Source organism: Lonchura striata, chromosome 1 (genome assembly GCF_046129695.1).
Source record: "Lonchura striata isolate bLonStr1 chromosome 1, bLonStr1.mat, whole genome shotgun sequence".
Lineage (NCBI taxonomy): Eukaryota > Metazoa > Chordata > Aves > Passeriformes > Estrildidae > Lonchura > Lonchura striata.
The window spans coordinates 12,660,630-12,685,559 of record NC_134603.1 but is presented as its reverse complement, the minus strand read 5'-3'; the positions used below and the strand labels follow the sequence as shown (position 1 = coordinate 12,685,559).

The following is a 24,930-nucleotide window of genomic DNA, read 5'->3' as shown; positions in this document are numbered from 1 at the left end:
ATGAGTGACCTATTGCACTGCGTTATAAACGCACTTGCCTGCGAGGACGCGGCGTTTTTACTGCATTGCCCGGCGCTGGCCGCGCTCCGCTCTCCCGTCCCCACCCAGGTCGCTGCGCGACGCCCGCGAGGGAAACTACAACTCCCAGCAGCCCGCGAGGCCGCAGGTGGAGCGGTTCCATTCCCTGATGTCTGGGGGGGGAGCACTCGCCACCCTTCCGGCTCTTCCCCATTGGTGAAGCGGGAGCGGGCTGTACCACGCGAGCGGCGCCCCCCCGGCGCGGAGCGTGGGCGGAGCCCTGCTGGCAGCGCGGGAGCGGCGGCGCCGGGCGGGGATGGAGCGCTGCGATGTGGGCGAGCGGCGGCGCGGGCCCATCTGGACCCGCCGGGCGGCGGCGGCCGCAGCGCGGGGGTAACGGGGCCGGGCCGGGGGGAGCGGCTGCCCGAGAGGAGCGGGCGGGCGGGCAGGGCCGGCCCGGGCCCACCCGAGCCTCTGCGGGCGGGGGAAGGGGCACCCGGGGTACCCGGTTACATAACGAAAGGAGCACGTTCCCCTGGAGTGGCGGAATCACTGCGGTTGGATGGGGCCTCTGGAGATCTGCCAAGGCAGGGTCACCTAGAGCAGCTTCCATAGGAGCGCGTCCAGGCGGGCTTGGAATGGCTCCAGAGAGGGACACTCCACGACCGCCCTGGGCAGCCTCTTTGGTGCCCTGCCATCCTCAGCGTGAAGTTCTTCCTCCTGCTGAGGTGAAACTTTTGTGTTTTCGTTTAAGGCCATTGCTCCTCCTCCTGTCGCTGGGCACCACCGAAAAGAGTCTGGCACCGATCTCTTGGCAGCGCCTTTGTGATACTTCCATGTATTAATGAGATCCCTCTTGAAGGCGGAGCAGGTCCCCAAGGAGGCTGTGAAACCCCCGCGCTCAGGCTGCGCAGCTTGGCTGGACACTTACCCTAGTTGTTTAGGCGTATTGGATAAAATGCCATGGAGAATTCAAAGAGATTAATCGCAGTGTGGTATGCTGTGTAAATACTGCCTGGTCTAAGCTGAAGAGCAGCGACACAAATGATGCTTTGGAGGTCTCTGTCCCCAGAGGCCCCGTGAACTCCTAACTCTGTTCTCCTGGCTTAGTATAGGTGCAGGGAAACTTTTGAGAGGCAGAGAGTGATGTTGAGAAGGTCTTGGGAGGTGCTGTAGCTGCAGGGATAAGTACTTGTGTTTCAGAGTAGTTTTAGAAGCAGAAGTCATACTAATTTGTCAGGATCTTTAATGTCATAATCCCACACAAACATCACTAGATTTCAATTACACTTTAAAATATTTTATCTTTCCGATTTCATTTTTATGGCCCTTTTGTTGAAGAAAACAATGGGCTTAACAGTGAGGTACAATTAGTTTTATCTCTAGTCTGCACCATAGTTATGTGTCTCAGAGAACTATCAGCATCTCATGCAACCATGGTCAGAGCATTCTGAGTAGCATATTCTGTGCCTCAGAGAGCTATCAGCATCTCATGCAACCATGGTCAGAGCATTCTGCAAGTGCTCTGCAGTCTTTAATCAGCCTGCCAATATCTGGCACACTTTTGGTGTTTAGTTTAACTGTGAATTCACATCCAAGTGATAATACAAAATGATTGGGCTGTTCAGTGGTAGGCAATAAATCCAGGAATAGTAGATCTTCCAAATCTCGATGTCCTGCTTCCTGGAAAAACCTTCCTCTTACAGCTCATTTCTGCATCTGGCTCTGTTTGTGTGGACAGTACCTTATAAGGATAGAAGTGGAAAACTAGAAAATTCTGTTCTGTAATAGCACAGATGAATAGTAATAAAAAAGGCTTTATTCATAGAATTGTAGAATGGTTTGGAGTGGAAAGGGCCTCAAAGGTCATCTAGTTGCAAGCCCCCTGCCATGGACACCTTCCACTGGACCAGGCTGCTCAGAACACCATCCAGCCTGGCCTTGAGCACTTCAAAGGATGGAGTATCCAGAACTTCTCTAGGGAGCCTGATTATCTCACCCTCACAGTAAACAATTTTTTCCTAATGTCTAATGTAAAATGTAAACCTACTCTCTTGCAGTTTGAAGCCATTCATCCTTGTCATGCCATTCCAGGCCTTTGTAAAAAGTCTCCACCTTTCTTGTAGGCTCCTTTCAGGTACTGGAAGGCCACAATTAGGTCACCTCAGAGCCTTCTCTTTTCCAGGCTAAACAATCCAAATACTTTCTAAGACTGTGAAAAGAAGTGATATTAAAACTGATTTTCCCCATATCTAAACAGACTGGTTTCTTACAGTACTGCACAGCTTCTCAGTTTTCTAGAACGTTTCTTTGCAGTGGTAATGATGAGCCAGGTTCCTTCCTGAGGGTTGAATTGGGCTTTCAGATACATCAGTGTTATTCATTAATGATGGAAATTGGGCAATCAGAAACCACGTGAAAGGATTGTGAATGGTGAACTTCCCCCATCTGCTTTACATATCTCCTACCCACCTTCCAGCCCAGTGAATTACTTCCTTTGTAGCATACTTTTCATATAGAAACACATGGGTTTCATGGGAGATCTTTCATAGAACATGGAAAATCGGAATTGTAAAATCCTAAGATAGGATTAAAATGTTTCTATGTCTTGCAGATATAAATGGTAATAAAATTATTCTAAGCATGGTTGTTTTGCTGGTTGTTTTTCTTTACAGAGTTATAGTGAACATAATTCACAGTGTCCAGGGGTACCATTCAAAGACAATACATTTTCTGAATGTGGTTTTTGACAGTTCTGGGGATTCTCTCCTCGCTGGAGACCGCCAAGGGAATATATATGTTTTTGACTTGAATGGGAACAGGTAAGAATATTTCTATTATGACTTTTTAATTGTCTGAGACATCTGTACCATTCAGGTGTGTGGAACTTGCCTGAACAGGTTCCCATGGGTCAGGTTTTAACTAAATATTTTGAAATAGGTAATAGTTTGCTCAGGGCCGAAACCTCAACCCACTGTCTCATGTAGGCTCCCTATATGTTATTTCATTAGTTTAGCTGCTCAAAAAGATCAGAGGCTTGCAACTGTAAAAAGAGCAGTGGTGCCTTAGAACTTAAGGACTACCACCAGAAGTTATTATTGGACCAGTACAGGTCAATGAGTTACAATAGACTAGACCTAGTCTACTGGTTGATGCAGAAATGCATCAACCAGACTTTCAGCATTTTATTAGTGTTTTAAAATCCTAGCACTCATTTTTAGATCTACTATAATTAGATATTATTTCCTTCCTTCTTTTGCTTTTATTTTTTTCTCTCTGTGAAATATATTGAAACCAATTAATTTATTACTTCACTTGACATTAAATGAACCAAAGTTTCCTAACACAATGAGAATGTGTATTTTTAAATAGGTTCAACCTTGTTCAGAGAACAATGCAGGCTTGCACTGCTTTGGCCTTTAATCTTCGCAGAAAGACAGAGTTCCTTGTGGCTTTGGCAGATTATTCCATTAAGTGCTTTGATACAGGTAAGGAGAAATTTCAAGGCTTAAATGCTATCTGTATTGGCATGAAAACGTATATAATTTTAGTTTTGACCTTAATTTTTTGGACAGTTTGTTTTATAGAAATTATACTATGTATTTCATGCCATCTGTCTAAAAAGAAAAGTTTGGGCCCATGTTTGTTATAGTCCTTCGGTGAATGAACCCTTTGCTTTGTCAAAGTTCTTTATTCTCACTGAGTCACACAGGCATTTGTTTGACTGAAGTACACCACAGAATTGTAGTTAGGTATGTTAATTTTCTTAAAGCAGTTTTTTATATGTTTACTTAGAATGAAGTACTGTATTAAAATAAAGCCAAAACCAGTTGAAAAGCAATATTAAAAATGAAATTACAGCTGCATGTCTCTGTCTTGATTAGAAGTTAAATGGTGAAGGGCAGTGACAATTCATTCTTCATAAATTATTCTTTACCTATCAGAAAATGCATTTGTAATGTCTCCATTATATCAAATTATTACCTGGATTTAAACATTTTTAAAAAGCTGTAGGAGTCACTCATCTACAGTTTTAGGGCTTGAGATTATCTGTGAAGATTTTAATGTAGCACAATGTTGCTCAAAATATAGGAAAAGTCAGAGTTAAGGTGTGAAATCCTCTGCACTCTTTCTCTTCCTTTCAACAACAGCAAGATCAAACTTAGATATTTGGATGCAATTAGAGAAATCCTTATTATGCCAGAGAGTACTGCATGTTCATATGGTGCTGTTTCCATTTATCAATAGCCTATAAATAGTATAAATAGCCTTTATTTATACTGAAGAATGTGCTAAAATATGAATGGTGCTCATCTTAATCAGTACAGTTCCTTAGGGTATTTAGACAGCTCTTACCTGATGGGCTCCATCCCCTTCTTCAGAATACGTACTCTCTAATCCCCTGTCACCTCTCAGGTGATGATAGCTTTAAGCACTCCATTGTCTGTAGGCACAGCAGAAAGTTTGACTGCTAGTCTTTATGAGCTGCTTTATAGCCATTTCCTATCTTTGATGCCACAGCAGTAGCTGGAACCACTCCATGGGCTGCCAGGCAAACCACCCAATGTAAACAGTGTAATTGCCATGAGTGCAGTTTGGCTGCTGAGGGAAGATTAGTGGTCATGCAGTCACAAGTGGGAGACACTGCAGTCAGAGGAACCATTTCCTTAGAATGCAGTGCACAGCATAAAAATGTTTAAGGTTCTAAAAGAATTAATGAGCTGTTGCTTTCTGACTCTGTCTTTCTGTAGTCATAGCCCATTGTCATTAAACCTTTATTCTTTGCACCTGTAAATAGTTGTGTAATCATTCACACGTTCTGTCCACAAGTAAAAACAAGTGCAGAATTCTAACCAGACCATTCAATCTCAGCTTCTGTGGGTGTTCACATCAGACATTCTATGAGGCATGCTGAAGTTAACTGATCACATTGTTCATGGTTTTCTAAGATTGATTTTTACACTAAATGAATCAAGTCTGCGCAAGTTGGCTTTCTGAGCAGAACTGAGCATAACTTATGTTATTTGGCGATGAGGAGAAGGTTGTGCCTCTCTAAGGTATAAAACCTATGTGAAGACTGATACCTTTGTTTTTTGTGTGTTGGGCTGTGATGGCAAATGGTTATATTATATGCTAGTTATGCTTAAAAGTCTCTTTCATAGCATAGTGTTGACAATAAAGAATAAAGTAGTAGTTGTTGACAGTGGTTGAATGACTTTCATATATTTTCATCAACTTCTACAGAAACGCAGGAGCTAGTTAGTTGGATGAGAGGCCATGAATCTTCTGTGTCTTCCATCTCTGTCCATGAGTCAGGCAAGTTTGCCATCACTACTTCCACTGATACAGCTCAACTGTGGGATTTGGACACCTTTCAAAGAATAAGAAAGCTGAATGTTCGTCAGTCTGTGGGTATACAAAAGGTGAGTAAAGAGCAATTGCTAAAGGCTGAACAAGCACACCACACCACAGTAGGTATAAGATCACTTATTAAAATCTATTTACTTGTAAATAGTCTTTAAAATACAGACAAATCTTTTTTGTCATCTTTGGTCATCTCATCTGAACTTTCATCCTATCACATCACCCAGATCACTGAAATAATCAGTCAGTAGTTGCAGAGGTCTGTTGGGAACTTTTAAGGAACCTCCATCTTTAGAGATACTCAAAACTTGCTTGGACATGACCTTGACTAACCCAATTTAACTTGGAAGTTGGAGCCATCTTCTAGGTTGACCTTGCATTAGCCTAGGGTGAGCTCAGGACCTGTGTAGATTGATTCCAACCTAAATGATAGTGGGATCTAAGAGTGTTGTTAAAAAACCAGTTTTGGTGTCATAATGGTAACTTCAAAAAGTCACCACCACCTGCCTCATTCAGCTTCTTATTCCAAAGCTCTTCTGTCTGTGCATGCAAAGCACTGAATGTGGGAACAAATGAGGCTGAAAAGGAACTCAGCAAAAAGAAATAATTGCTTCTCAGCCTAGTGGTGTCTTTGCTTCTGTTTGCTGCACAGACCCACTGGGACAGCATGGGATGAGAAGGATGACATGTTTGTGCCAGGGAGTGGTTTAAGTAGGTCTCCCTTAGCATTACACTATTTTAAACAGGTCTGCCTGCGCCACCAAATGTCACACTTTGGTCTAAGTACTACAGAAAGTCCTGACCCAGTGCCTGAGCATGGCTTGCACACGTGCTGCCCTGCAGTGAATAGTCTGACAAACACCACTTCAAACCAAGCTTCCCGTCAGGCTGGCCACTAAAAAGCCGTGCTGCTTTTGCAGAGAGCAAGGCTATTCATTTGAGTGTCCTCACCCAGTTCTGGGTCAGGCAGAAATTCTGTCAGCTTAAAATAGTCACCTAGCAATTACTGTGAAAGATCATCCATAAATTTTTGTTTGTTTGTTTTATTAAAACTGTTGTGTAGCACATGTTGCTAAAATAATTATAACATACTTCCTCCAAAGATGGATGCATTTCTCTAGTGGAGATTTTTCTAGGGCTTAGTATCTTGCTATGTGTAGGGACTTATTGGTTAGTGGCTCTTGGAATTTAGTAGGATGAGGATGTTGCAGTATGTAAAAAACTTTAAAGCCAAACAGTAGAGATTATGATTGAATTAATAGATCACATTTGGAAATCAGGAGCCTGCTCTCTTTGGTGCTACCACTTCTTATAGGACATTATGCAAATAATCTAGATTTAATTTTCCTGTCTTTAGAATAATGGTATTTATTCTCATCCCACAGTCTAAGACATAGAGGTAAATATGTGCTTTACTGAAGTTCAGATTTATTATTAGACCGCAAGCCTGACACTCAGTGTGCAAAGCTGGATTCTTGCTTGCTCTCTGAACCACTGTAGAAGTGTCACATCCATCTTGTGTGCTTTTTGATGCCTCTTAAGCCCAGTTGCACTCCAACATACACCTTCTGTTAGGTTGGTATGGGGCAAAGCTAATTTAAAAAGATAGAGACTGAGGTGCAGAGTGAAGAGACAGCAGGTGAGACAGATGAGAATATTACATATCTACAATGATCAAAGCATCACTGTTTATTCAACGTCTGCTTGTGACCATCCTGTGGTATTTTTCTATGGCAAAGCAGAAAATTAGCAACTATTCAGTACTCCAGTTTACCAAAATTCATCTGCTCTCAATTCTTTGTCTAGTCTTCCTCAGGATCCCTAAAGGAGGACAGACAGCTCAGTCTCTCTGAAGATAAATTACTCTGGTAGCTGAGATGACTCTTTTCCCCACAGGTTACTTTTGCTCACTGTCAAGTGACTCATTTGGCCTGAATGTCCAATTTTCAGTCACTAAGATGAAACCCAGCCCACATATCCATATTTCCAGATTTTCAAAGCCCCAAGAGATCATTCAGACCAAAACAACAAACTTTGTAGCACTGACTTAATCTCAGCCAGTGATGTCCCCAGCGTTTATATTGCGTCCTCTCTGCACTCATTGGAAACAATAAAGTTTAACAGTCATAAAAACGAGACAGATAAAATTTAACAGTTATTTCAGTTAATTAAATTGACTTAGCAAAGGGTACAACACGTTTTAACCAGTGCAAGGAGAACACACCTACTCTTCTCTAGGCTGTCACAGGGGACAAGGGTCAGCTCCCTGTGGGATCCAAGCCTTGCACACTTACAGTAATAGCCACATCTGCCATGATTTATTTTGCCATGCATTTTGGTAATTTAAAATGTACTTCCTTGACAACATCCCATTTTTTTTTCTTTTCCATATTCTTCCAGGTTTTTTTTCTTCCATTGAGTAACACCATTCTCAGCTGTTTCAAAGATAATTCTGTTTTTGCATGGGAGTTCGATACTCTTCACTGTAAATACCAGTTGTCAGCTCCTGTAGAAGGTTTTGTATTATTTTATAAGGTGTTTGCTGTTACCAGGTAAATTGCTATTTTAAACATTCTAAAGGCAGACTATAAAAATTATGGTTTTAAACAGACTCTCTTTCTTTTTTTGTAATATTTTGTGGAAATATTGAGCTATAAACTATGATAAGCTTTTGAATTCTGCTGTGACTGATACTTTCAGCAAGGATCAGTAGCAGTTTTTATTATAGTCCCATAGCAGTCAAAATAAATTAGGTTGATTTTTAGTGACCACTAAAATAAGTTTTAAACTATCCTTTACTGAAGGAAATTTTATTATTTAGAAGCTATTTTGTTCTTTCAGGAGAGTATCACAGGAATAATGGCCAATTCAGAACTGATTTGAGGGCATAGAACAAAATGATCAATCTCTCTTCTTAGCTAACACTAATTTAAATTATAATATGCTGATGGAAGCTTTACGTGTGATCCAGGGATGGTCACACTTTGGTAGCTGGTGGGAAATCAAATCATCTTCACGTATGGTGTTTGGAATTAAAGCGGTTGATAAGAATAATCCAGATGCCTGAGAAAGTGCGAGCTGTCCGTCACCTGGAATTCCTCCCTGATGAATTTGATGGGGGCTCCAATCAGGTCAGTTTTTTCATAAAGCTTAAGACAGGAGTATTTGGGTAGTGGATTCAACACCTATACTTGGAGAGCTTTTGCAGGGCTCTGGGGGTATAGGGGTATACAGCACAAAAGGAAATGCACATTACTATGCTGAATCTTTGCTGCTTTAGCTTTTTGGAATGTTGTTGCTAAATTGGATGTTCCACTTTGTTTTACATTGGCAGTATTAATGGATGAATCCTTTTAACCTGTAGGTCCTTGGAGTGTTGAGTCAAGATAATATTATGAGATTTATCAATATAGAAACATGCAAACTTCTTTTTGACATTGGGAGTCCTGAAGAGGGAATTAGTACAGCAGTGATTAGCCCGACTGGACGGTATATTGCCTCAGTAATGGAAAATGGAAGCCTTAACTTATACAGTGTCCAAGCTTTGACTCAAGAAGGAAATAAGGTATTTTACACTTCTTAAAACAGCAGTAAGACCTCATAAAGATGATATTTATCTGCATATGTTTTGCATCAGCAGTAGTTTGCAGAGGTGCCATATTTAACAATGCAAATAAAGAAAAAGTGATTTGTACAATTTCCTTCGTAGTTCCTCCAGCCCGTCAGGTAATTTGATGTTTTCAAGGTATATATATCACCGTGTTACTAGTGTTGGAAGGGGGTGATGGTATTTCTTTCTATAGCAATTTGTAATGGTGTTTTGGAGGAAATGGAAACAGAATAATTGTGCCTCTTCTGTTCCATTTCCTACAAGAAATATTTTGCAACTAATACTCTCTTAAACTGTGGGCACAAATGATGTTTTTGTTACTGTGATTTTGTTCTTCTTACTGTGTTATTGGATACCAGCACCCATCACTTATGGCACAATCATACACTTCTAATCCTTCCTAAATAACAAGCATTCTAAATACCAGTTCTTATTTTATGACATTAATTTATTAATAGTAGTCAGGTTTCTAAATACAGAATTCCATGTATCTTTAATCACCATGTCTTTGAAGTAAACAGTAACCAGCTCTGGATAATGATGGAGCTGGAGCTGAGGAAGGATGTGTAAAGATGTCACACACATTCCATGTGCACTTTTGCTGACAGTTTGACATAAACTGGGATATCCACTTTGTCACTTGCTTTCACAATCTCCAGCATTGAATTAATTAGTACCTGCCTGACACTGAAGACTAATTAAAGTTTGTAAAGGTGTTCTGTATTCTTTTAACTGGTGTTATAGAAATGCAAAATATTTTAATGACATTGAGAAACACACTAAAGTAAATAACCTGAACAGTACATGATACACATCTCTAGTATCCCAATTATATTTTTACTGTTTGCTAAGCAAGAAAATAACATGATGTTTGAGTTAGCTTGGAAGCTACATAAACCTTCTCATAGTTAGAGCAGTTTTATTAATGGACATCCTTTTCCAGGAGAATACATTCTATATCTGTTTATTTATAGTATAAATATGCTTCTAGTCTTCTTTTTACGGCCATCAAGCTCAAAAATATATAAAATAGAGTAAGCAACAAATTATATTTATTTGTAATCCGTCTTACAAGATTTTAACCAAAGTATTTGCACTTAATACTAGCCTCCACCATTCATGTTCAAAGTTGTAGAAGATGGACCCAAGTACACCTCAGAGGCAAATAAACTGATCACAAAAGTGACTTCAGGAAGGTCAAAGGAGCCATGGAAATCCAAACAAAGCAAAATTCAAAGCAGATTACTAAAACTGCAAGCAAATACATCACTTGAAAATAAAGAGGTAGGGAAGAAATTGCAAATATTTTGTTGTTCAGTCTGCAGTGTTTATATTTCATTGCCATTTGCTTTAAAAAATAAATTCAGGCACTGAAGCACTTGGATATTTGAGCAGAGCAGGGATTTAGGAAATTTTAGTACCATTTTTTCTCTCTATTTAGCCCGTACTCCTACAGTATGTGATACAGCCAGAGCTGCCTCCAGTCTGGGGTACCTCTGCAGTTGTTCAAGCAACTTGTGACACATTTGGTATTTGCTAGATCTGATCTGCTTCCCTGCAGAAAGCCAACTGGCACCTCTAAAATGTCTGCCTAGGATCCATTTCCTTTTTTTTTTAATTATTTAGAAGATTAATTACTATTACATTTATTCCCCTCTGTCATCATGGTGCCATTTTCTCTCTCTTTTTCTTGTGCCTTTTATGTGTACATATATATATATATATATTCCTGTTTATGTATCACCATATGATCTATTTATTATGTTAGTATTCTTTATGGTTTGCTATATCCATCATTTAATTGTACATAGTTCAGTCAGTTTGGGTCCGATCTGCTTCTGACTGAAATCAATGGCAGCTGTGCTTTGAGTTCAGGAGACAATAAATTATGATTGAATTACCTTTTTGTTGTTGATGTTCCTAGGACTATGTAGCAGACAGCAATACACACTGGATTTTTTTCTTTGACACTATGTGATAAACTTCCAATATTTAGCCACTCTCATCAATTAGAGTGCAAAGAAATAGAAAATGGTTACATTTATTGTTGATCTCCTGTTTTGTAGAATGAATTGCCAGGTGGATTAAACAAGAAACGTCTGCAGGCCTTATTGAAAGAATTTGGAGAATATCCAGCTAAGTACAGGTGTTTTTTGTGTGCATGTTCATGCTTGCACAAAATAAAATTGCTTGTGTTTGCTGGCCTGTGAAAAAGAATTTCCTTGACTAAGGCTGCATTTTAATTGCAGGATGTTTGTTTGGCGTTCCTTATTACAACTTCCTGAAAACCACTTGGCATTCAGTAGCCTGATAGATAGAGGTATCCACAGTGCATTCGTAAATATTCAGAAAGAGTATCCTATCAAAAGTGGGAAACTGCTGAGAGTTCTACAGAGGTAAAATAGATATTTGTATTTATTTAAAATATTACAGATTTTTATTTTCATATAGTAATCTGAAATGTATCCAGTAGCTAGAAGCAGCTGGAAGAAAAATTCGAAAATGACATAGTAGTGCCCTCATGCAGTTTTGTTTTGGTAACTCATACAATCCTGCATCTGTCTTGAAGTTCACAATCTTTCTGTGTTTTGATTATAAAATAGATGCTATATTTTTGTTTGGTTTTGGATCAATGTTTTCTACACAGGTTTTTTTGTTTGCCTCTGTGTACAGGACATTGTCAGCTCTAGCTCACTGGTCTGCTATCTTTGCTGAGACACCTTACATGCCTTTGCTAGCATTCCCATTTGTAAAATTATTCCAGAACAACCAACTGATCTGTTTTGAAGTTGTTGCTACAGTAGTAGGTAAGCAATGATTTTAAAAACTCAAATATGCTTCAACATGTTTAAGCTTTCCTCTTTTTAAGCAAAAGAGGTTTTCCTCCTGAAATGAATAAAGTTAATAGGTCACCAGGGTATTACCAGGAATTAATATGGAGCTTAAAACCAAAACCTCAAAATATGAAACTTCCTTTTGCAGTGTTGCTAGCAAAAGGTTAGCAGTTTTAACAGCGTTTGTAAAGTCTAATTGAAATGTATCTAGCATTTGCAAACTCATATGTATCTAGCGTAATTATATAATAACAATTAAGTCTCTGAGACATGGGAAAAGTAGTCACAGCCACCCACTCCACCTGTCACCTGTGCCCAGTCAACAGGGAATGATCTCTTTCAAGGTTTGAAGGATCTCTCTCAACTAAACTCTGTTTAGTTGTCTTGAGCATGTGGTAACTCAAAACCAGACATTTGTCTGAACACTGGCTGTGGCTATCTTCTGAAGAAACACTCTAATTTAGAGTGCTTTACACTTAAATTAGTTGTTGCAGCTGCTGCTAAGTCTACAGAAGATGTGTGCTGCCAAGTATATATACCCACTTTGCAGCCACATGCTGTTGGTGAATAAGTATCCAAGTTTACATAAATTATTCTTAGTACGTTAAAAATTACATGATCCAGGCCATAGTTTTGTGAGACAGAAACACTGATTTAAATATTCCCATCTGCTTCCCATGCCTTAGTCCCACAGCTCACAGATTTTTTTTTCACTTTGTATTTGAGCCAGATCAGTTCTTCATTCTCGTTCACAGTGTATTGACACAAAAACCCATGCCAGTGCAGCTGGAGGGAATGGTTTAAGAATACTTGGAAAGAGAAGGGATGGGAATATCTTAAACAGGTTTTGCTGCCTGAAACAACATCTTAAATGCATCTGCTTGATAACCAACTTCAAGGTTGTCATGAGTGTTTCGCTCTGGATTACAATGGATTGTGTTCAACTTCTTGTTCTCTTTCAGTTAATTTTTGTCAACACTGGTTTGAGTACTTTCCCAATCCTCCATTTAATGTCCTTGGTATGGTGGAGAACGTTTTGGCATATCATGACAAAGAACTACTTCAGCATTTAATAAAATACAATGTGACTTCACAGGTAATAGTCTAGACCACTTTTGTATACAAAAATATACTGCAATGAATAGTAGTGCACTGGTCTTTTATTTTGATATATTTCTATTCTGGGGGAGTTTTCATTACATAACAGTGAATTATGTGAGAGTGTAAAGAATATATAATTGATTTCCTGTTGTTTTTCCTTGTCCATGATCATATATATGCTGCTTTATTTCTTTAGAAGTTCTTTGCTTTCAAGTCCACATTGCTTAAAAATCTACTCATCAAATTATAAATGTACCTTTTCTAATGTGGACACAAGTGTGATGAATTAATTTTCTAATCCCTGTTTATCATTAGGGATTATTTTAGCTTCACAAACCTAAACAGAACATTAAGACATCCAGTGAAATAAGAAATGTATTTGTAATCACCCCAGATTAACTTTGTATGTTTACAGTAAGTGATGAAACTTACCTTGAAATGTTCTGTTTCTTTCCTTTTTCATAAATGAATAGCTTCTTGGTATAAGGCAAGAAAAATCACATTGTTTCTTTAAAAGGAATGGTTAAATTGTACTAATGGATCATTTTGTCAATTTTCCCAAATAATTTAGGTTTATGCTTGGCCTCTCCTAGAAACACTATTATCTGAGGTTCTAACAAGAGAAGAATGGCTGAAAACTTTTGACAATATTTTCTCCAACCATCCTTCATACTTTCTAATGATTGTCGTTGCCTATGTTATATGTTCCAGAGCTCCCTTGCTCCACTGTAATCAAGCAGCAGATTTTGAGGTAAACATTTTCATATTTAAGTCAATCATGTGGAAAAGATGTATAAAGCATTGTATCCGTCGTTAGACAGGTTACAAGGAGATCCATTTCCAAATTAGTATCTGGTACTTGACAAATACACAATAAATGAGGAAAACATTGAGCAGCTTCCTGCAGTTTCATGCAAGGAGAACTTTAAAAGCTTTCTAATGTCACTAAAGACCATTTTTAAAATTTCAATTGTTCATCAAGCACAAAATAATTCTGTCTCTTTTTTGAGGATCTAATATGGACTTCTGCTTCTGGAGACAATACACAATAATTCTGTGATGTTGTTTCATTATTGTCTTGACAGATTTTCAAAATTAGGCAGTATTATTGGATGTTCTCTGAAGCTAAATTAAAATATTTCTTTATGTTTAATGTTCCATGGGAAGAGGTTTCTTATGACAATATCTCTGTAGGCAAACAAAGGGTTCCACCTCTAAAATGTGTTTATGAGTAGTCAATTTGACTGACATTAAGCCAATAACATTATTGCTATGTTTAATAATGACTATTTAGAGATTTTCTTGGTAGATAAAATCTTTGACAGGAAGAATAACCCTGCAAGAGGAGAAACTTCTGAGCTTCATGGCTGAACACTGTAAGTCAGGGCAGGTTTATCCAGTGGTAGGAGTCACTGTTGGACACTCTACACTGACACCCAGCTTCCCAAATCCCTTATACAGCTGCCATTTGAAGAGAAGGAAAAGAACCACAGCATCCTTTCCCACCTTGAAGAAGTTTGGCTCAAGTCACTTGAGCTGGTGATGTTTTATGAATTGGTAGGGAAAACTTTAAAAACTTTTTAAATTAACTGTTGAAATAGATATCTTGATATTTTTCATTATAATTCCCAGATATGTGCATTAAAAATAAATACGTATTTATGTAAAAATACATTAAAGTGCATAATCTTGTGTAGAATGTAAATGGCAGCCTGTCTCTTACAGTATTTCTTTCATCATCGTAACAACGTGGACATTAATGTTGTGGTTAAGGAAGCCTATCATCTTATGGAAGCTACACCACTGGATATCCATCCACAGCATATGCTTGATGACTTCACACCACTTACGAAAGGACAGTACCCTGTGTTTAATAAATATCCCGTGTTCATTGTGAATGATCAAGCTCAGAAATGGGAGAAGATCAGACAGGATGAAATTGAATACCTGCGAGAGAGGTATTAGTGAGAAACTGAAGACACTCTCAGACTGGGAAGTACAGGTGGACATAATTGCCTTTGTATGTTGTAATGTGTAGTCTTGAGAAGAGAGATAAAAAAATTCAGGAAAAGGACTTGAAATAGCTGCTAAAGGTTGAGAATTACTTGTTTGACATGTTTTTACATTAAATTATTAGTCTTAACTTAAATAAAAAATGTTTTCTAATTAGCAGAAGATATTGGGCCACAAGTCAACAAACTTGGAAGCTCATAGCCAGAGCCTAAACCTCTGTTGACCTTGTGGGGTCCAAGTTTTGAAGGGCCAGGAGTTCTAAGCTTACTATTGAAATCAGTGGGTACCATGATGCGAAGGCACCCTTAGAAACCAGTTTTTGTTAAGAATGTGAGCAAGAAAATACCTGTACTCATCAGTATTGCCCTGTTGTCTCTAACAGTCAGTATGGTAGCTCTTCCTCATGGACTTTGACACTATGAAGGGGATACCATATTCTTTCATGTCATCTCATTTCAGCAGTTCTTTGCTAGTACTGTCATCAGTTTCAAAGTAATCAAGTAATTTCTTGATATTTGGTTTGAATAATTAACATGTAACTTCCTTCCATGCAGACAATTAGCACATGAATCAGAAGCCAAAGCACAGGAACAGAAAGCAGAAGATGAAGCCTGTTATCGAAAGCAGAAATTACTTCGAGAAGCTGAAGAACAGAGGCGAAAAATTCTATTGGAAGAAGAGAAGTTGGCAGAACAGAGCCAGAGGTATTAGAACGTAGGAAACATTAGGGGTCTGGCTACTGTAGCCTGCTATTACATTTTTAACCATGAGTAAAGGAGAAAAAACCTCTAATTGGTATAAATTGTAATGTGGGATAACTGTGGTCTGGTGGGTCATATTTTGGTGTGGGAATTAAGTGATCTGGGTTGTATTACTACCTTGCCTATTACTCCCTGGAGGGAATACAGCAGATTAGAGGTCAAGTCACTTCATATTCTTGTCTCAGCTCCCATTTTTCTGGTTACTTTGGATTTGGAAGTCTCTTAAACAGTCAGTTGCTGTGTGTCTGCACACAGAGACTTTGGACTTGCATTGTGGGCAGACCCACACTGCAGATACAAGAGTCACAGGATCAGTGACTGTACACAGTCTTGGATTTCTAGTGGATTGAGAAAAACCACTGCTTTGTATATCGGTTTATAAGCAAAGAGCTGTGATAAGAATGAAGCTGAACTGTGAGTTTGTACATTTTGCAGTTGTGAAGGTTTAAGAGAATTTCAACATCTCCCTAATTCCTTAGATGAACTACAGGTGATCATGGAATCATTTAAGTTGGAAATTACCTTTAAGATCATCAAGTCTAATGGTTAATCCAGCACTGCCAAGTTCACCACTAAACCGTGTTCCTAACCACCACGTTTTTATCACATCTCCTAAACTTCTGTAACCTGCAGAGTTAGGTGTTTTTTTTTAAAGATGACAGTAAGCCTTTATTTACAAGCTAATCCTTGAGTTTGTGGTTTTATTTCTTGAAAGAGTTTGATATTTACCAAATAAACTTGGGACTAATTTTGTGCAGCAAGAGGTACCAGGACACTGGCAGTTATTCTAAGGAGTAGTTTCCAGTTTTGAATCCTTGCAACATTAAACTAGTACTTATTAAAGTGGAACAGAAACGGCACAGGACTTCAAAGCTTAACTGGAGATATTGCCATTAGAAGATGTGTGTCTGTGAATTTAATTTTGTCTCATAAATGAAAATTGGACATTTTACAGGAATGAAAGCAGCTGTCCTAAGGTTTGTTAAGCTGGAGATGAGCTCACAGTAATTAATGGCTAACTGCATTGCATGTTTGTGCTCTTTGGTACTGACCTTTTACATATACAGTATTATTTCTGTTATTTGTTTATTTCTGTTTATTTTGGCCTTGAAGGCTTGCTGTTGTGAAAAGAGAACTGAAAGCAAAGGAACTGCAGCTTTTAGATGCTTCAAGAAGGTGTTTTCTGAACTACCAGCAAGATCAGCTTCAAATGGAACTAAAACGTCTTGATGATGAAATTGCAAGAAAGGTTTAGTATTGCTCAAGCAATTATTTTCTACAAGGTTTAATAGGGAAAATAAATGAAGAAAAAATGCATAACTAAAATTTTAGTTGATATACTGTGATTTGTGAGCCCAGAGGTGTATTTAGCATGAGGTGGACTGCTTCAACTTTAAATGCATAATTTAACAGTTAGTGGCAGTGTTGAAAAATGTAATGAGCTCCTTAAAGGACTAGTGAATTCTCAGCTGTCTGTGGGCTGTATGTCCAGATTGCAAATTAACTCTGCCATTGATTGAGAGGTTCTACAGTGGCCTGCAGGGTTTAGTTGTGGGCTTAGCTGCTTGAGGGAAGTGAGGAACATGTAAATAAGAAATAAGTATATGAAATGTGTTCCTCACCCGGAAACTCCCACCTTTTCATCTGTGATATCCAGACATATCTGCATTTTCTGGAGAGAGCAGTATAGCAGATTGATGTAGGTGATGCAAAAATGTCTAGTTGCCAACAACATCGTTAAGCAAAAAGAAGTGGATGGTTCATCAGGAATGTGCAGTTCCTTTCCGAAATGACTGATTTATACGAAATATGGCTATTCAGTAATAAACAGCTTTAATCAGTAATTCTGCTTAAAGTTTAAATTTTAGTTAATTATTATAAATAATTATTATAAATGACTGCAAAGCAAGAATGCCAGTGGGAGACTTTGGAAATATTCATTTTGATTAAAAATACTCAGTTAAGTGTTTAGAAATCAAAGCTACGTGTACCCATCTTGGGTATGTGTAGATCCAATGGAATAAAGGAAAAGTAGACATCCAGCTCTGACCCTCATTTTGAAATGTGTCAGCTTGTATTTGGGTTTTTTAAAGCTTTTGATCATGAACTTTTTATAATCCATACTGAGCATGACTGGGCTAAATTTCTGTTAGCATTTATTTATTCAATATACAGCCAGCTGTATTGTGGCTGCATAACACAAATCAGGCTAAGCTCATTTTTATTCCAGTACGTGTAAAGTCAGCTCTCTAAGGAACTAATTCTACAGTGATCATCCTCTCTAGGCTGGAAAGGTAGCAATTATTTAACTAGCTGAGGATCTCTGTTTGCCCACAAAGTCTGTGCAGACAGGCTTTCCCTGCACTGTTTCACTGCCGTCAGCGAGGGTCCCTGCTCCAGCTTCAAAGGATGTTGACTTTGCCTCAGTTGCTCAGTAGATTCCTACAAGCCTGGGAAGGGGTTATAACATTTGCAGAAAATAGTGTGGATGTGCCCTGGTGAATGTGAAGAAAAGGTGGTACGCTAAAATGCTGTTTCTAGGTCTGCTACTGGGTTGTACTACTTTGGCAAATCATCTCTGCATTCAAGCTGCAGATGAGTTTATTGCAAATCCCAGGGCCATGAAACACACTTTATAGTTATGAAATATTTTGGGGTTTTGGCTAAAATTTGCCATAAATTTCAGAATATTTTCATGATGAATCTGGTTATTTTAGGTTGGAAATCTGCTTTTATTCTCCACTGTAATCTGGAGAATGGAATTACATCCCTTGTCATTACTCAGGCCACTGTTATGATTCATGCTTCATCTGATTCTGAGTGGATAAAACAGCAGGGTCTATGGCTTTTTTGGACAGTTATGATATGTAGTGGGATGAGATGTGTGGATATATTCAAATACTAGTTTAATGAAATTTTAATAAATGTTAAAGAGATGGAATTACCAATGTGAGCTAGTAGCTTAGCAACAATATTTTTTGTTTGTGTGCTTGGCAGCATCTAATCAAAGACCAAGAGGCAGTTACAAAGGAAATGAAAGATGAGATGGAAGCCCATCGAAGAAAGGTGGATCTGAAAGGTGTTCAGAGATTGATAGAAATAGATAAAGAAGAAATACAGAAAGCTCATACAGTAGGATGATTGGATCTTAACATGTGTTCTAGGGAGTCAATATGCTAACTTATACAATTAGCACTAGTTAATAGTATTTTGACTGTAATTAACTAGTTCAAGTTAATATGGAAATATTTTCTAAAAAATCTCATTTCTAGATACCTATATTAATAGATTAAGATTCTATGTTTAAAGTTTTGAGATTTCCAAAAATCTGACTGAGGTGTCCAAACAGCTGTATAACATTGAAATTCTCTGGACCTACCAGAAATATTAGCTTTTATTTTTTTACTTCTCAAAACTTAGAATGTACATAAGACTCAAAAGTACTTTTCAAAACAAGTCATCCTCCTGATAAGGAACATGTTTTGTTTATAACCATAACAAAATAAAAGACAGCCTCAAAGGAGGTTTCAGTTGGTAGTACTTGGCAGGAAATTCAGCTGTAGAAGCTGTCTTCTAAATCACGGTAATGAATGTGTGTAGCTTGACATTAGGAATTGCTCAGATTTTCAAGCTCAGAACTTGTAACTGCACAGTTGGAAAAATAGTTGCAGCTATCCCACTGCCCATATGCTTGTCATCTGCATTTGTGTATTGTCTAGAAATAAACATATGGGTCTGAATTTTTGTAAACAGCATTTGATTTTTGGAAGCAGATGGATGTGGGTGAAAGTATTGGCATTCAGGTATCAATCTTATGTCAGCTGCACCCATCAGTGAATGCCTCTATCAGGGACATCTGACAGGGATACTGGAGAACACCTCAGTTAGTCTTGCCTGGTCTGTAGGTAAGGCTGTGCAGTTGGGATAGACTGAATTTCTGGTAAGAAAGGTGTTTTCTTAGGTGGCTGAAGAAAATTTAGCCAAAGCTGAGCAGAAGCACACTGACAGCGACTGGAGGCTGCAACGGCAGCAGAGACTCAGGCGTGATGACCAGGAGCAGGAGAAGCGCTACAGGGAGATTGTCGAGCTCCTGCATGACAACAGGGTGAAAGAAGCTGAACTGCTGAAGGCAATGAGGGAGACAGAAGAAAAAAAGGTAGGCCTGGCAAAACTGTAACCACCTGTAACAGGGAATGCAGAAAGCTGAGATGTATTAGAGAAATATTTTGTTAGAACTCTCCTTTTCTGTTTTGACTGGAAATATCTGGAAGCTGGAAGCACAAGAGTGAATTAGTAAGGATGTTTTAGCCTTAGGAAAGCATATTCCTATTTCTGTAAGTTCGTCTCATTTTTATTCTCTGACCCAAGACTTTTACCTTTCTCCAGATGGTTGAATGAGACATTTTTCAAAATGAAACCTTCATACAGCTGACTACCATATTTTGATTTTAGGGTGAAGTGTAATCTGTAATAATCCAGATGGTTCTATTTATTGCTTTTTCCTTGCAACACATCTGTTGAAGACATTTAATATCTCTGTTGCACAGCAGGAAGATGTTGTACAGAATAAAGCTCAGCTGGAGGAAGAGCAGAAGGTGGCTGCTGCTGTAGATGGGCACAGGAAGCAGTTCTTAGATGACAAAAGGAATGATGAGTTAGAATTGGCTGAGAAGCTGCAAAGGGAGGATGGCCATTTTGGTGAGCATGTAGAAAACACAGTTCTGTGTGGATGTTGGCATGAAGCATTCAATGACTGAATACAAATAAACCGTCCAATACTGGGGATAAACTTCAACATAACTCCTTTAGTAAGCATTCCATAAGTGCTTTTTGGCAATATTCTTGCATAAAACAGATATATCTGTTTTCCAAGGCTAGACTTGGAAAGAAATCTCGGTTTGATACCGATCAACTGCAGCAATATAAATGGCATTTTTGGTGGGAGCACAGGTTTAGCTCATCTAGAAGCAATTGTAAAATTGCATCCATTATAAATTTGCTGTCAAATAATGTTGTCCTGTGATGACATACAGTATTATACCAAGAAGTGGTTTTCCAAGTGTTTGTTTAAAAACAAAGTGTTTTCCAAGTGTATGGTTTAAAAACAAACAACCCCAACACATTTAGGTGCTTCCAGAATTGGCCAGTTTTTGCAGGTATTTCTCCTACCCCCCCACCATGCTTCCAAGGCTCACATAAAATTAGTGATTAATATTAGGTGATTAGTATTGCTTTGGGCAAACTTTTTCAGCCTTTGTCTTTATTTACCTAATGTTTTAGTATGCAGTATTTTGCAACTGTGCATAATTAAAGTGGGTGGCTCCTAAAACTACAAGCATGAGTAGCCATATTCCATATGATCTTAGTGGCCTGTTTGTCAGATTAATTACATAGGAAGAAACAGCGCATGTAATTTCTTAAAGAGCTGTAATTTCTTAAAGGGAATTTTAAGAAATTAATGAAATTACAGAGCTGTAATTCCTTAGAATGAAATGCTGTGATGCATTGCTTTGACCCAAAGAGTAGAAACACTGACCTCTAATTCTGAGCAAATTGTACTTGCCATTAACTGGAGTGGGTGATTGTTCTAGCTTTGCTTCCTGGAGAAAAACTGTTTTACCTCCAGCTAGAAAAATTCACTAGAAACTTCAATATTTTTAATTTACAAATAACCCTTTTTTCCATTTCCCACAGAGGGACTGCACAATTTAAAGGCCAGGTGTCCTGAAAGAGGGGTAGAAGTCCACCAGGTGCCAAGGCCTGAAAACATCTGTCTCAATGATTTGTCTACATTAGCATCATCACCACACAGTAAGTTTTTACGTTAGGAGTCTCTTTCACATTCACATTCAGAGCATTGCTGGAACACCCAGCTGTGTGATTGAGTCATTAGTTGTGTAGGTGTTTAGTGGATAGTAAACCAGTTTATTGTTGTGTTCTCTTTCACACCTGCAGAAAATGTCTTTGCTCCCAGGGATGGCACAGGTAAAAAGTGCCTGAAGTGTGTCAGGTTATGACAGTGGTCCTAGTAAACCTCAGCCTAGTTTAGTTGCATTCTGACCTGATCATCTTACCCATGCTTAGTCTAATTTCCTCTGGTCGGTCCTAGCTGCTCTGGCAGTGAAAGCACAGTTTAAATTCCAACGCACCTTACATATATATATATTATATCTATATATAATACAAAAGTCTGCAGGCAGTGGGAACCTCCGGACCTGCTGTAGCCCCCATTGCACCTGACCTGGTAGCCAGCAGAGGCACCGCTTCAAAGAACTTGCTCTTAGCAGTCTGAGGGCTGCCTCCACATCCAGTGGTACTGAAAACCAGCATTTCTCTGCCAGAGATCTCTTGTTTTCCAACAGGTATTTGTAATGTTTATGGAAAACCACTAGTTGCAATGTTAAGTTTCTTGCACTTCATTGTCTTTAGACAGAAGACGAGCAGAACTGGCGCGCCAGGAGTGGGAGCTGATGGCAGAAGTCCGGCAGCTCAGACGAAGGCTCGCCTCACGGGCCAAAGCCAGGCACCCTCCAGCTCATTTCCCAGCTACAACGTGGTCATCTTGAGAAGATTTGCTCTGGACCTTAGCTGCACTTTCAAATTATTAATCAGTGAAAAGCTAAATATGTATAGTGTGATTCAGGATGGATCATAGACTTATTAAAGTCTTTTGGAGATATTTTTATATAAGAATAAAATCCTAGAAAATATATCCTAGCTAGAATATATGTCTTTTTTTTTGTAGCCTTCTTGTTATTTTTTACTTCTAAAATAAACTCATTTTTCACCATTAAGTTACTAAGTTTGCATTATTTGTGTACTTAATTTTTTCTGGTGGCTGCCCTGACTTGAAGAAACAAACCACTGTTAAAGTGCTGATTTTGTCAGTGATATGTAAGTGGAATCTAAAAGTTGTAGCAGAGAAATTTGCAATCAGAGAAAAGAATCCTTTCCAGTGAGAGCCAAACATTGAAACCACGGCCCAGAGGGGGTGTGAAGCAGCTGCTGCTGGAGATGTGTGTAGTTGTTACACATATTAGCTAGCAGGTTCATTTCATTAGAAAGAATGGGTGAGAGGATCTAAACAAATACCTTGTAGTGCTTGTGGTACTGATGGCTAATGCTTTTGACCCAAGTCAAGAACATTATGTGATGTTACAGTAAAAAGGAATAGGGCAAAGTTAATTAAAGTGACTCATCCATAATTGCTACACACAGTGCTGATAACAGGTAGACTTGGCCCTGTGAAAATATGAGGACTGGGATCTTAATTTGTTCTGCTTCCCCTGGGGTTTTGCCGATGCTCTTTGGGGCAGCAGTATGGGAGCAGGACTGCTCGTGCTGGCCCTGGGAGCTGAGGCACCAGGCAGACCCAGGATAAGACCTCTAACCAGCAGCTTTTTGTCACATGGGGCAGAGAACAGCCTCTCTGCTTCCCATTAAACTTCATCAAAACCTAAAAGCACGAAGGTACTTGGCTATCTTTGCCTTACTCTGCATCAGGAAGTAGGAAGAGTCACATTAGCGGCACCCAGGTTCCATAGAAATCTCATTGCAGCCCTCAGCTAAGTGTGAAGAGGCAACATTCCTTTTCAAAGGGAGAAAAATGCAACAAGCCAGGATCATCTCAGAGGCAGAGTAAATGAGAAAAAATGTCTTTTTCTGCTGATTGTCTTAGAGTTGACATATGATTATTTCTGTAAAGGGAAATAGTAAACCCGCTGAGGTTTGGCCTGCACCATGGGCTCCATGTGTATGTGCTTATGGTTTGCAAAAGCGGTAAGGCTGTAAAAGTGCATAAAATGAGTGTTTCTGGCAGGCAGGGCCGGTGTCCTGCCGTGTCCCCACGGCAGCTCCTGGGCGCTGCCCTCGGCTGTGCCCACTGCCCAGCGCAGGAGCATTTCCCGGTCCGCACATCCCTGCACGGGCTGGCAGACAGCGCAGCGGCTGAAACCCGGCTGCCGAGAGCTGGACCCATCGCAGTTATTCCTGAGACTTGAAACCCGGCTGCGGAAAGCGAGAACCATCGCAGAGTGATTCCCGCACGTCACCGGCAGAGACAGGCAGGCGCTTGTCCTGGGACCGCCGCTTCGGCAATCACGACAAGCACATTTGGAAGTCGCCGGCCGGCTCGGAGCGCGGTGTGGGGCTAAAAGCGCGGGGGAGGGAGGCGGCCGAGAGCAAAAAGTGCTGCCCGCCTTTGCCCCGTGTGAGGATCGAACTCACGACCTTCAGATTATGAGACTGACGCGCTACCTACTGCGCTAACGAGGCGGCTGAGAGCGCCTCCTCCGCGAGGGCTCTCGGTCCTGGCGGCCACCTCGCTCCCCGCCCGGGCCAGGGGAGGGCCCGGCCCGGCCCGGCCCGGCCCAGCCCGGCCCCTCCTCCGCCCACACCTGGGGCGTGCAGGCCGTGCGGGGGCTCGGAGAGAGCATGTGGGACCGCAGCGTGACATGGGGCTCGCTAGGGCGGCAGTGTGAGGCCCCACCGTATAACGTGTGAGGAGCCCCGCCGTGCCCATGTGGGGGCCAGGCTGACCCTGAGTGACACCGGGGCGACCATGAGGGATGCTGGCCGAGGAGGGGAGCGCCGTCCCTGGCCCCGATCGGCGTTGGGAGGGCACAGTCCTGCATGTCAGGGTAATTAGATGGCATCATTTTCGGCCTAATTGCGCAGAACAGGTCAGGAGATAATTAGTGACTTTCGGCCGCGTCTGGCAGCTGCGGGCGGATGTTGGGGGCGGAGGGAGGGACGGGGTAGTTTTTAAAATCGCCCCAGAAGCTCAGGACGGCCCCGCCACCGCCCCTGCTCGGCCCACGTGGTCGCTTCAGGATTAATATCCGAGCCATTTAACGCTGTTCTGTGTTCCATACATCTTCGTCTCATCTTTACGTGTGATTATTTTTCTCCCCACTCCATAGGGCACCTGACAGAGCTCCAGAATCTGTGAAGCTGCCCTGAAAAGCTGTCCCTGTGCGCCCCGAAGTCACCCGTGCTCCCGGGGCAGCTTCCCCCTGCCCGCACACGGCCTCGGCAGCACACGGGCCCAGGCCGGCCGCATCCTCCTCATCCCGCACTCCCGCGGAGCCGCGGCACGGACACGGGCCAGCCCGCCCGTGAGGCAGCGTGTCCCGCGTGGCGCTGCAGCCCGGCACGCACGCAGCACGGACACCCGCGGCAGCGGCTGCCGCCCCGCCTCTCCCCGGCCAGCCCGGCCGGCCCGGCTGCC

At 40.5% G+C, this 24,930-nt stretch overlaps 1 protein-coding gene and 1 non-coding gene across 3 annotated transcripts; one reads left to right on the top strand and one right to left on the bottom strand.

Annotated features, from left to right (window-relative positions):
- The first annotated feature begins 306 nt into the window (after positions 1–306).
- On the top strand, positions 307–22,503 carry TBC1D31 (TBC1 domain family member 31). Of its 2 annotated transcripts, XM_021546416.2 has the most exons (20): positions 307–411; positions 2,694–2,840; positions 3,391–3,506; positions 5,263–5,441; positions 7,783–7,934; positions 8,354–8,513; positions 8,747–8,947; positions 10,100–10,276; positions 11,059–11,138; positions 11,242–11,388; positions 11,666–11,799; positions 12,789–12,922; positions 13,499–13,678; positions 14,653–14,885; positions 15,495–15,644; positions 16,815–16,950; positions 19,663–19,857; positions 20,249–20,399; positions 21,396–21,512; positions 22,131–22,503. In XM_021546416.2, exons 1-20 carry the CDS (start codon positions 335–337, stop codon positions 22,265–22,267), a joined length of 3,003 nt encoding a protein of 1,000 aa, XP_021402091.2. In that variant the 5' UTR covers positions 307–334; the 3' UTR covers positions 22,268–22,503. The 2 variants fall into 2 exon arrangements, with proteins under 2 accessions (XP_021402091.2, XP_021402093.2); XM_021546418.2 differs by lacking the exons at positions 307–411; positions 7,783–7,934; positions 8,354–8,513 and having other exon boundaries at positions 513–2,840.
- Positions 22,504–23,902: 1,399 nt separating this feature from the next.
- On the bottom strand, positions 23,903–23,975 carry TRNAM-CAU (transfer RNA methionine (anticodon CAU)). The gene has a single exon. It is a non-coding gene; the product is annotated as a tRNA-Met (tRNA).
- Between the last annotated feature and the right edge of the window lie 955 nt (positions 23,976–24,930).

Excerpts from the sequence above, each read along its gene's own strand:
- TBC1D31 (XM_021546416.2), top strand. The coding sequence starts at position 335 with ATGGAGCGCTGCGATGTGGGCGAGCGGCGGCGCGGGCCCATCTGGACC. Across the intron at positions 5,442-7,782 it reads AGTCTGTGGGTATACAAAAG|GTTTTTTTTCTTCCATTGAG; the intron begins GTGAGTAAAGAG and ends ATATTCTTCCAG. Across the intron at positions 11,800-12,788 it reads AGTTGTTGCTACAGTAGTAG|TTAATTTTTGTCAACACTGG; the intron begins GTAAGCAATGAT and ends GTTCTCTTTCAG.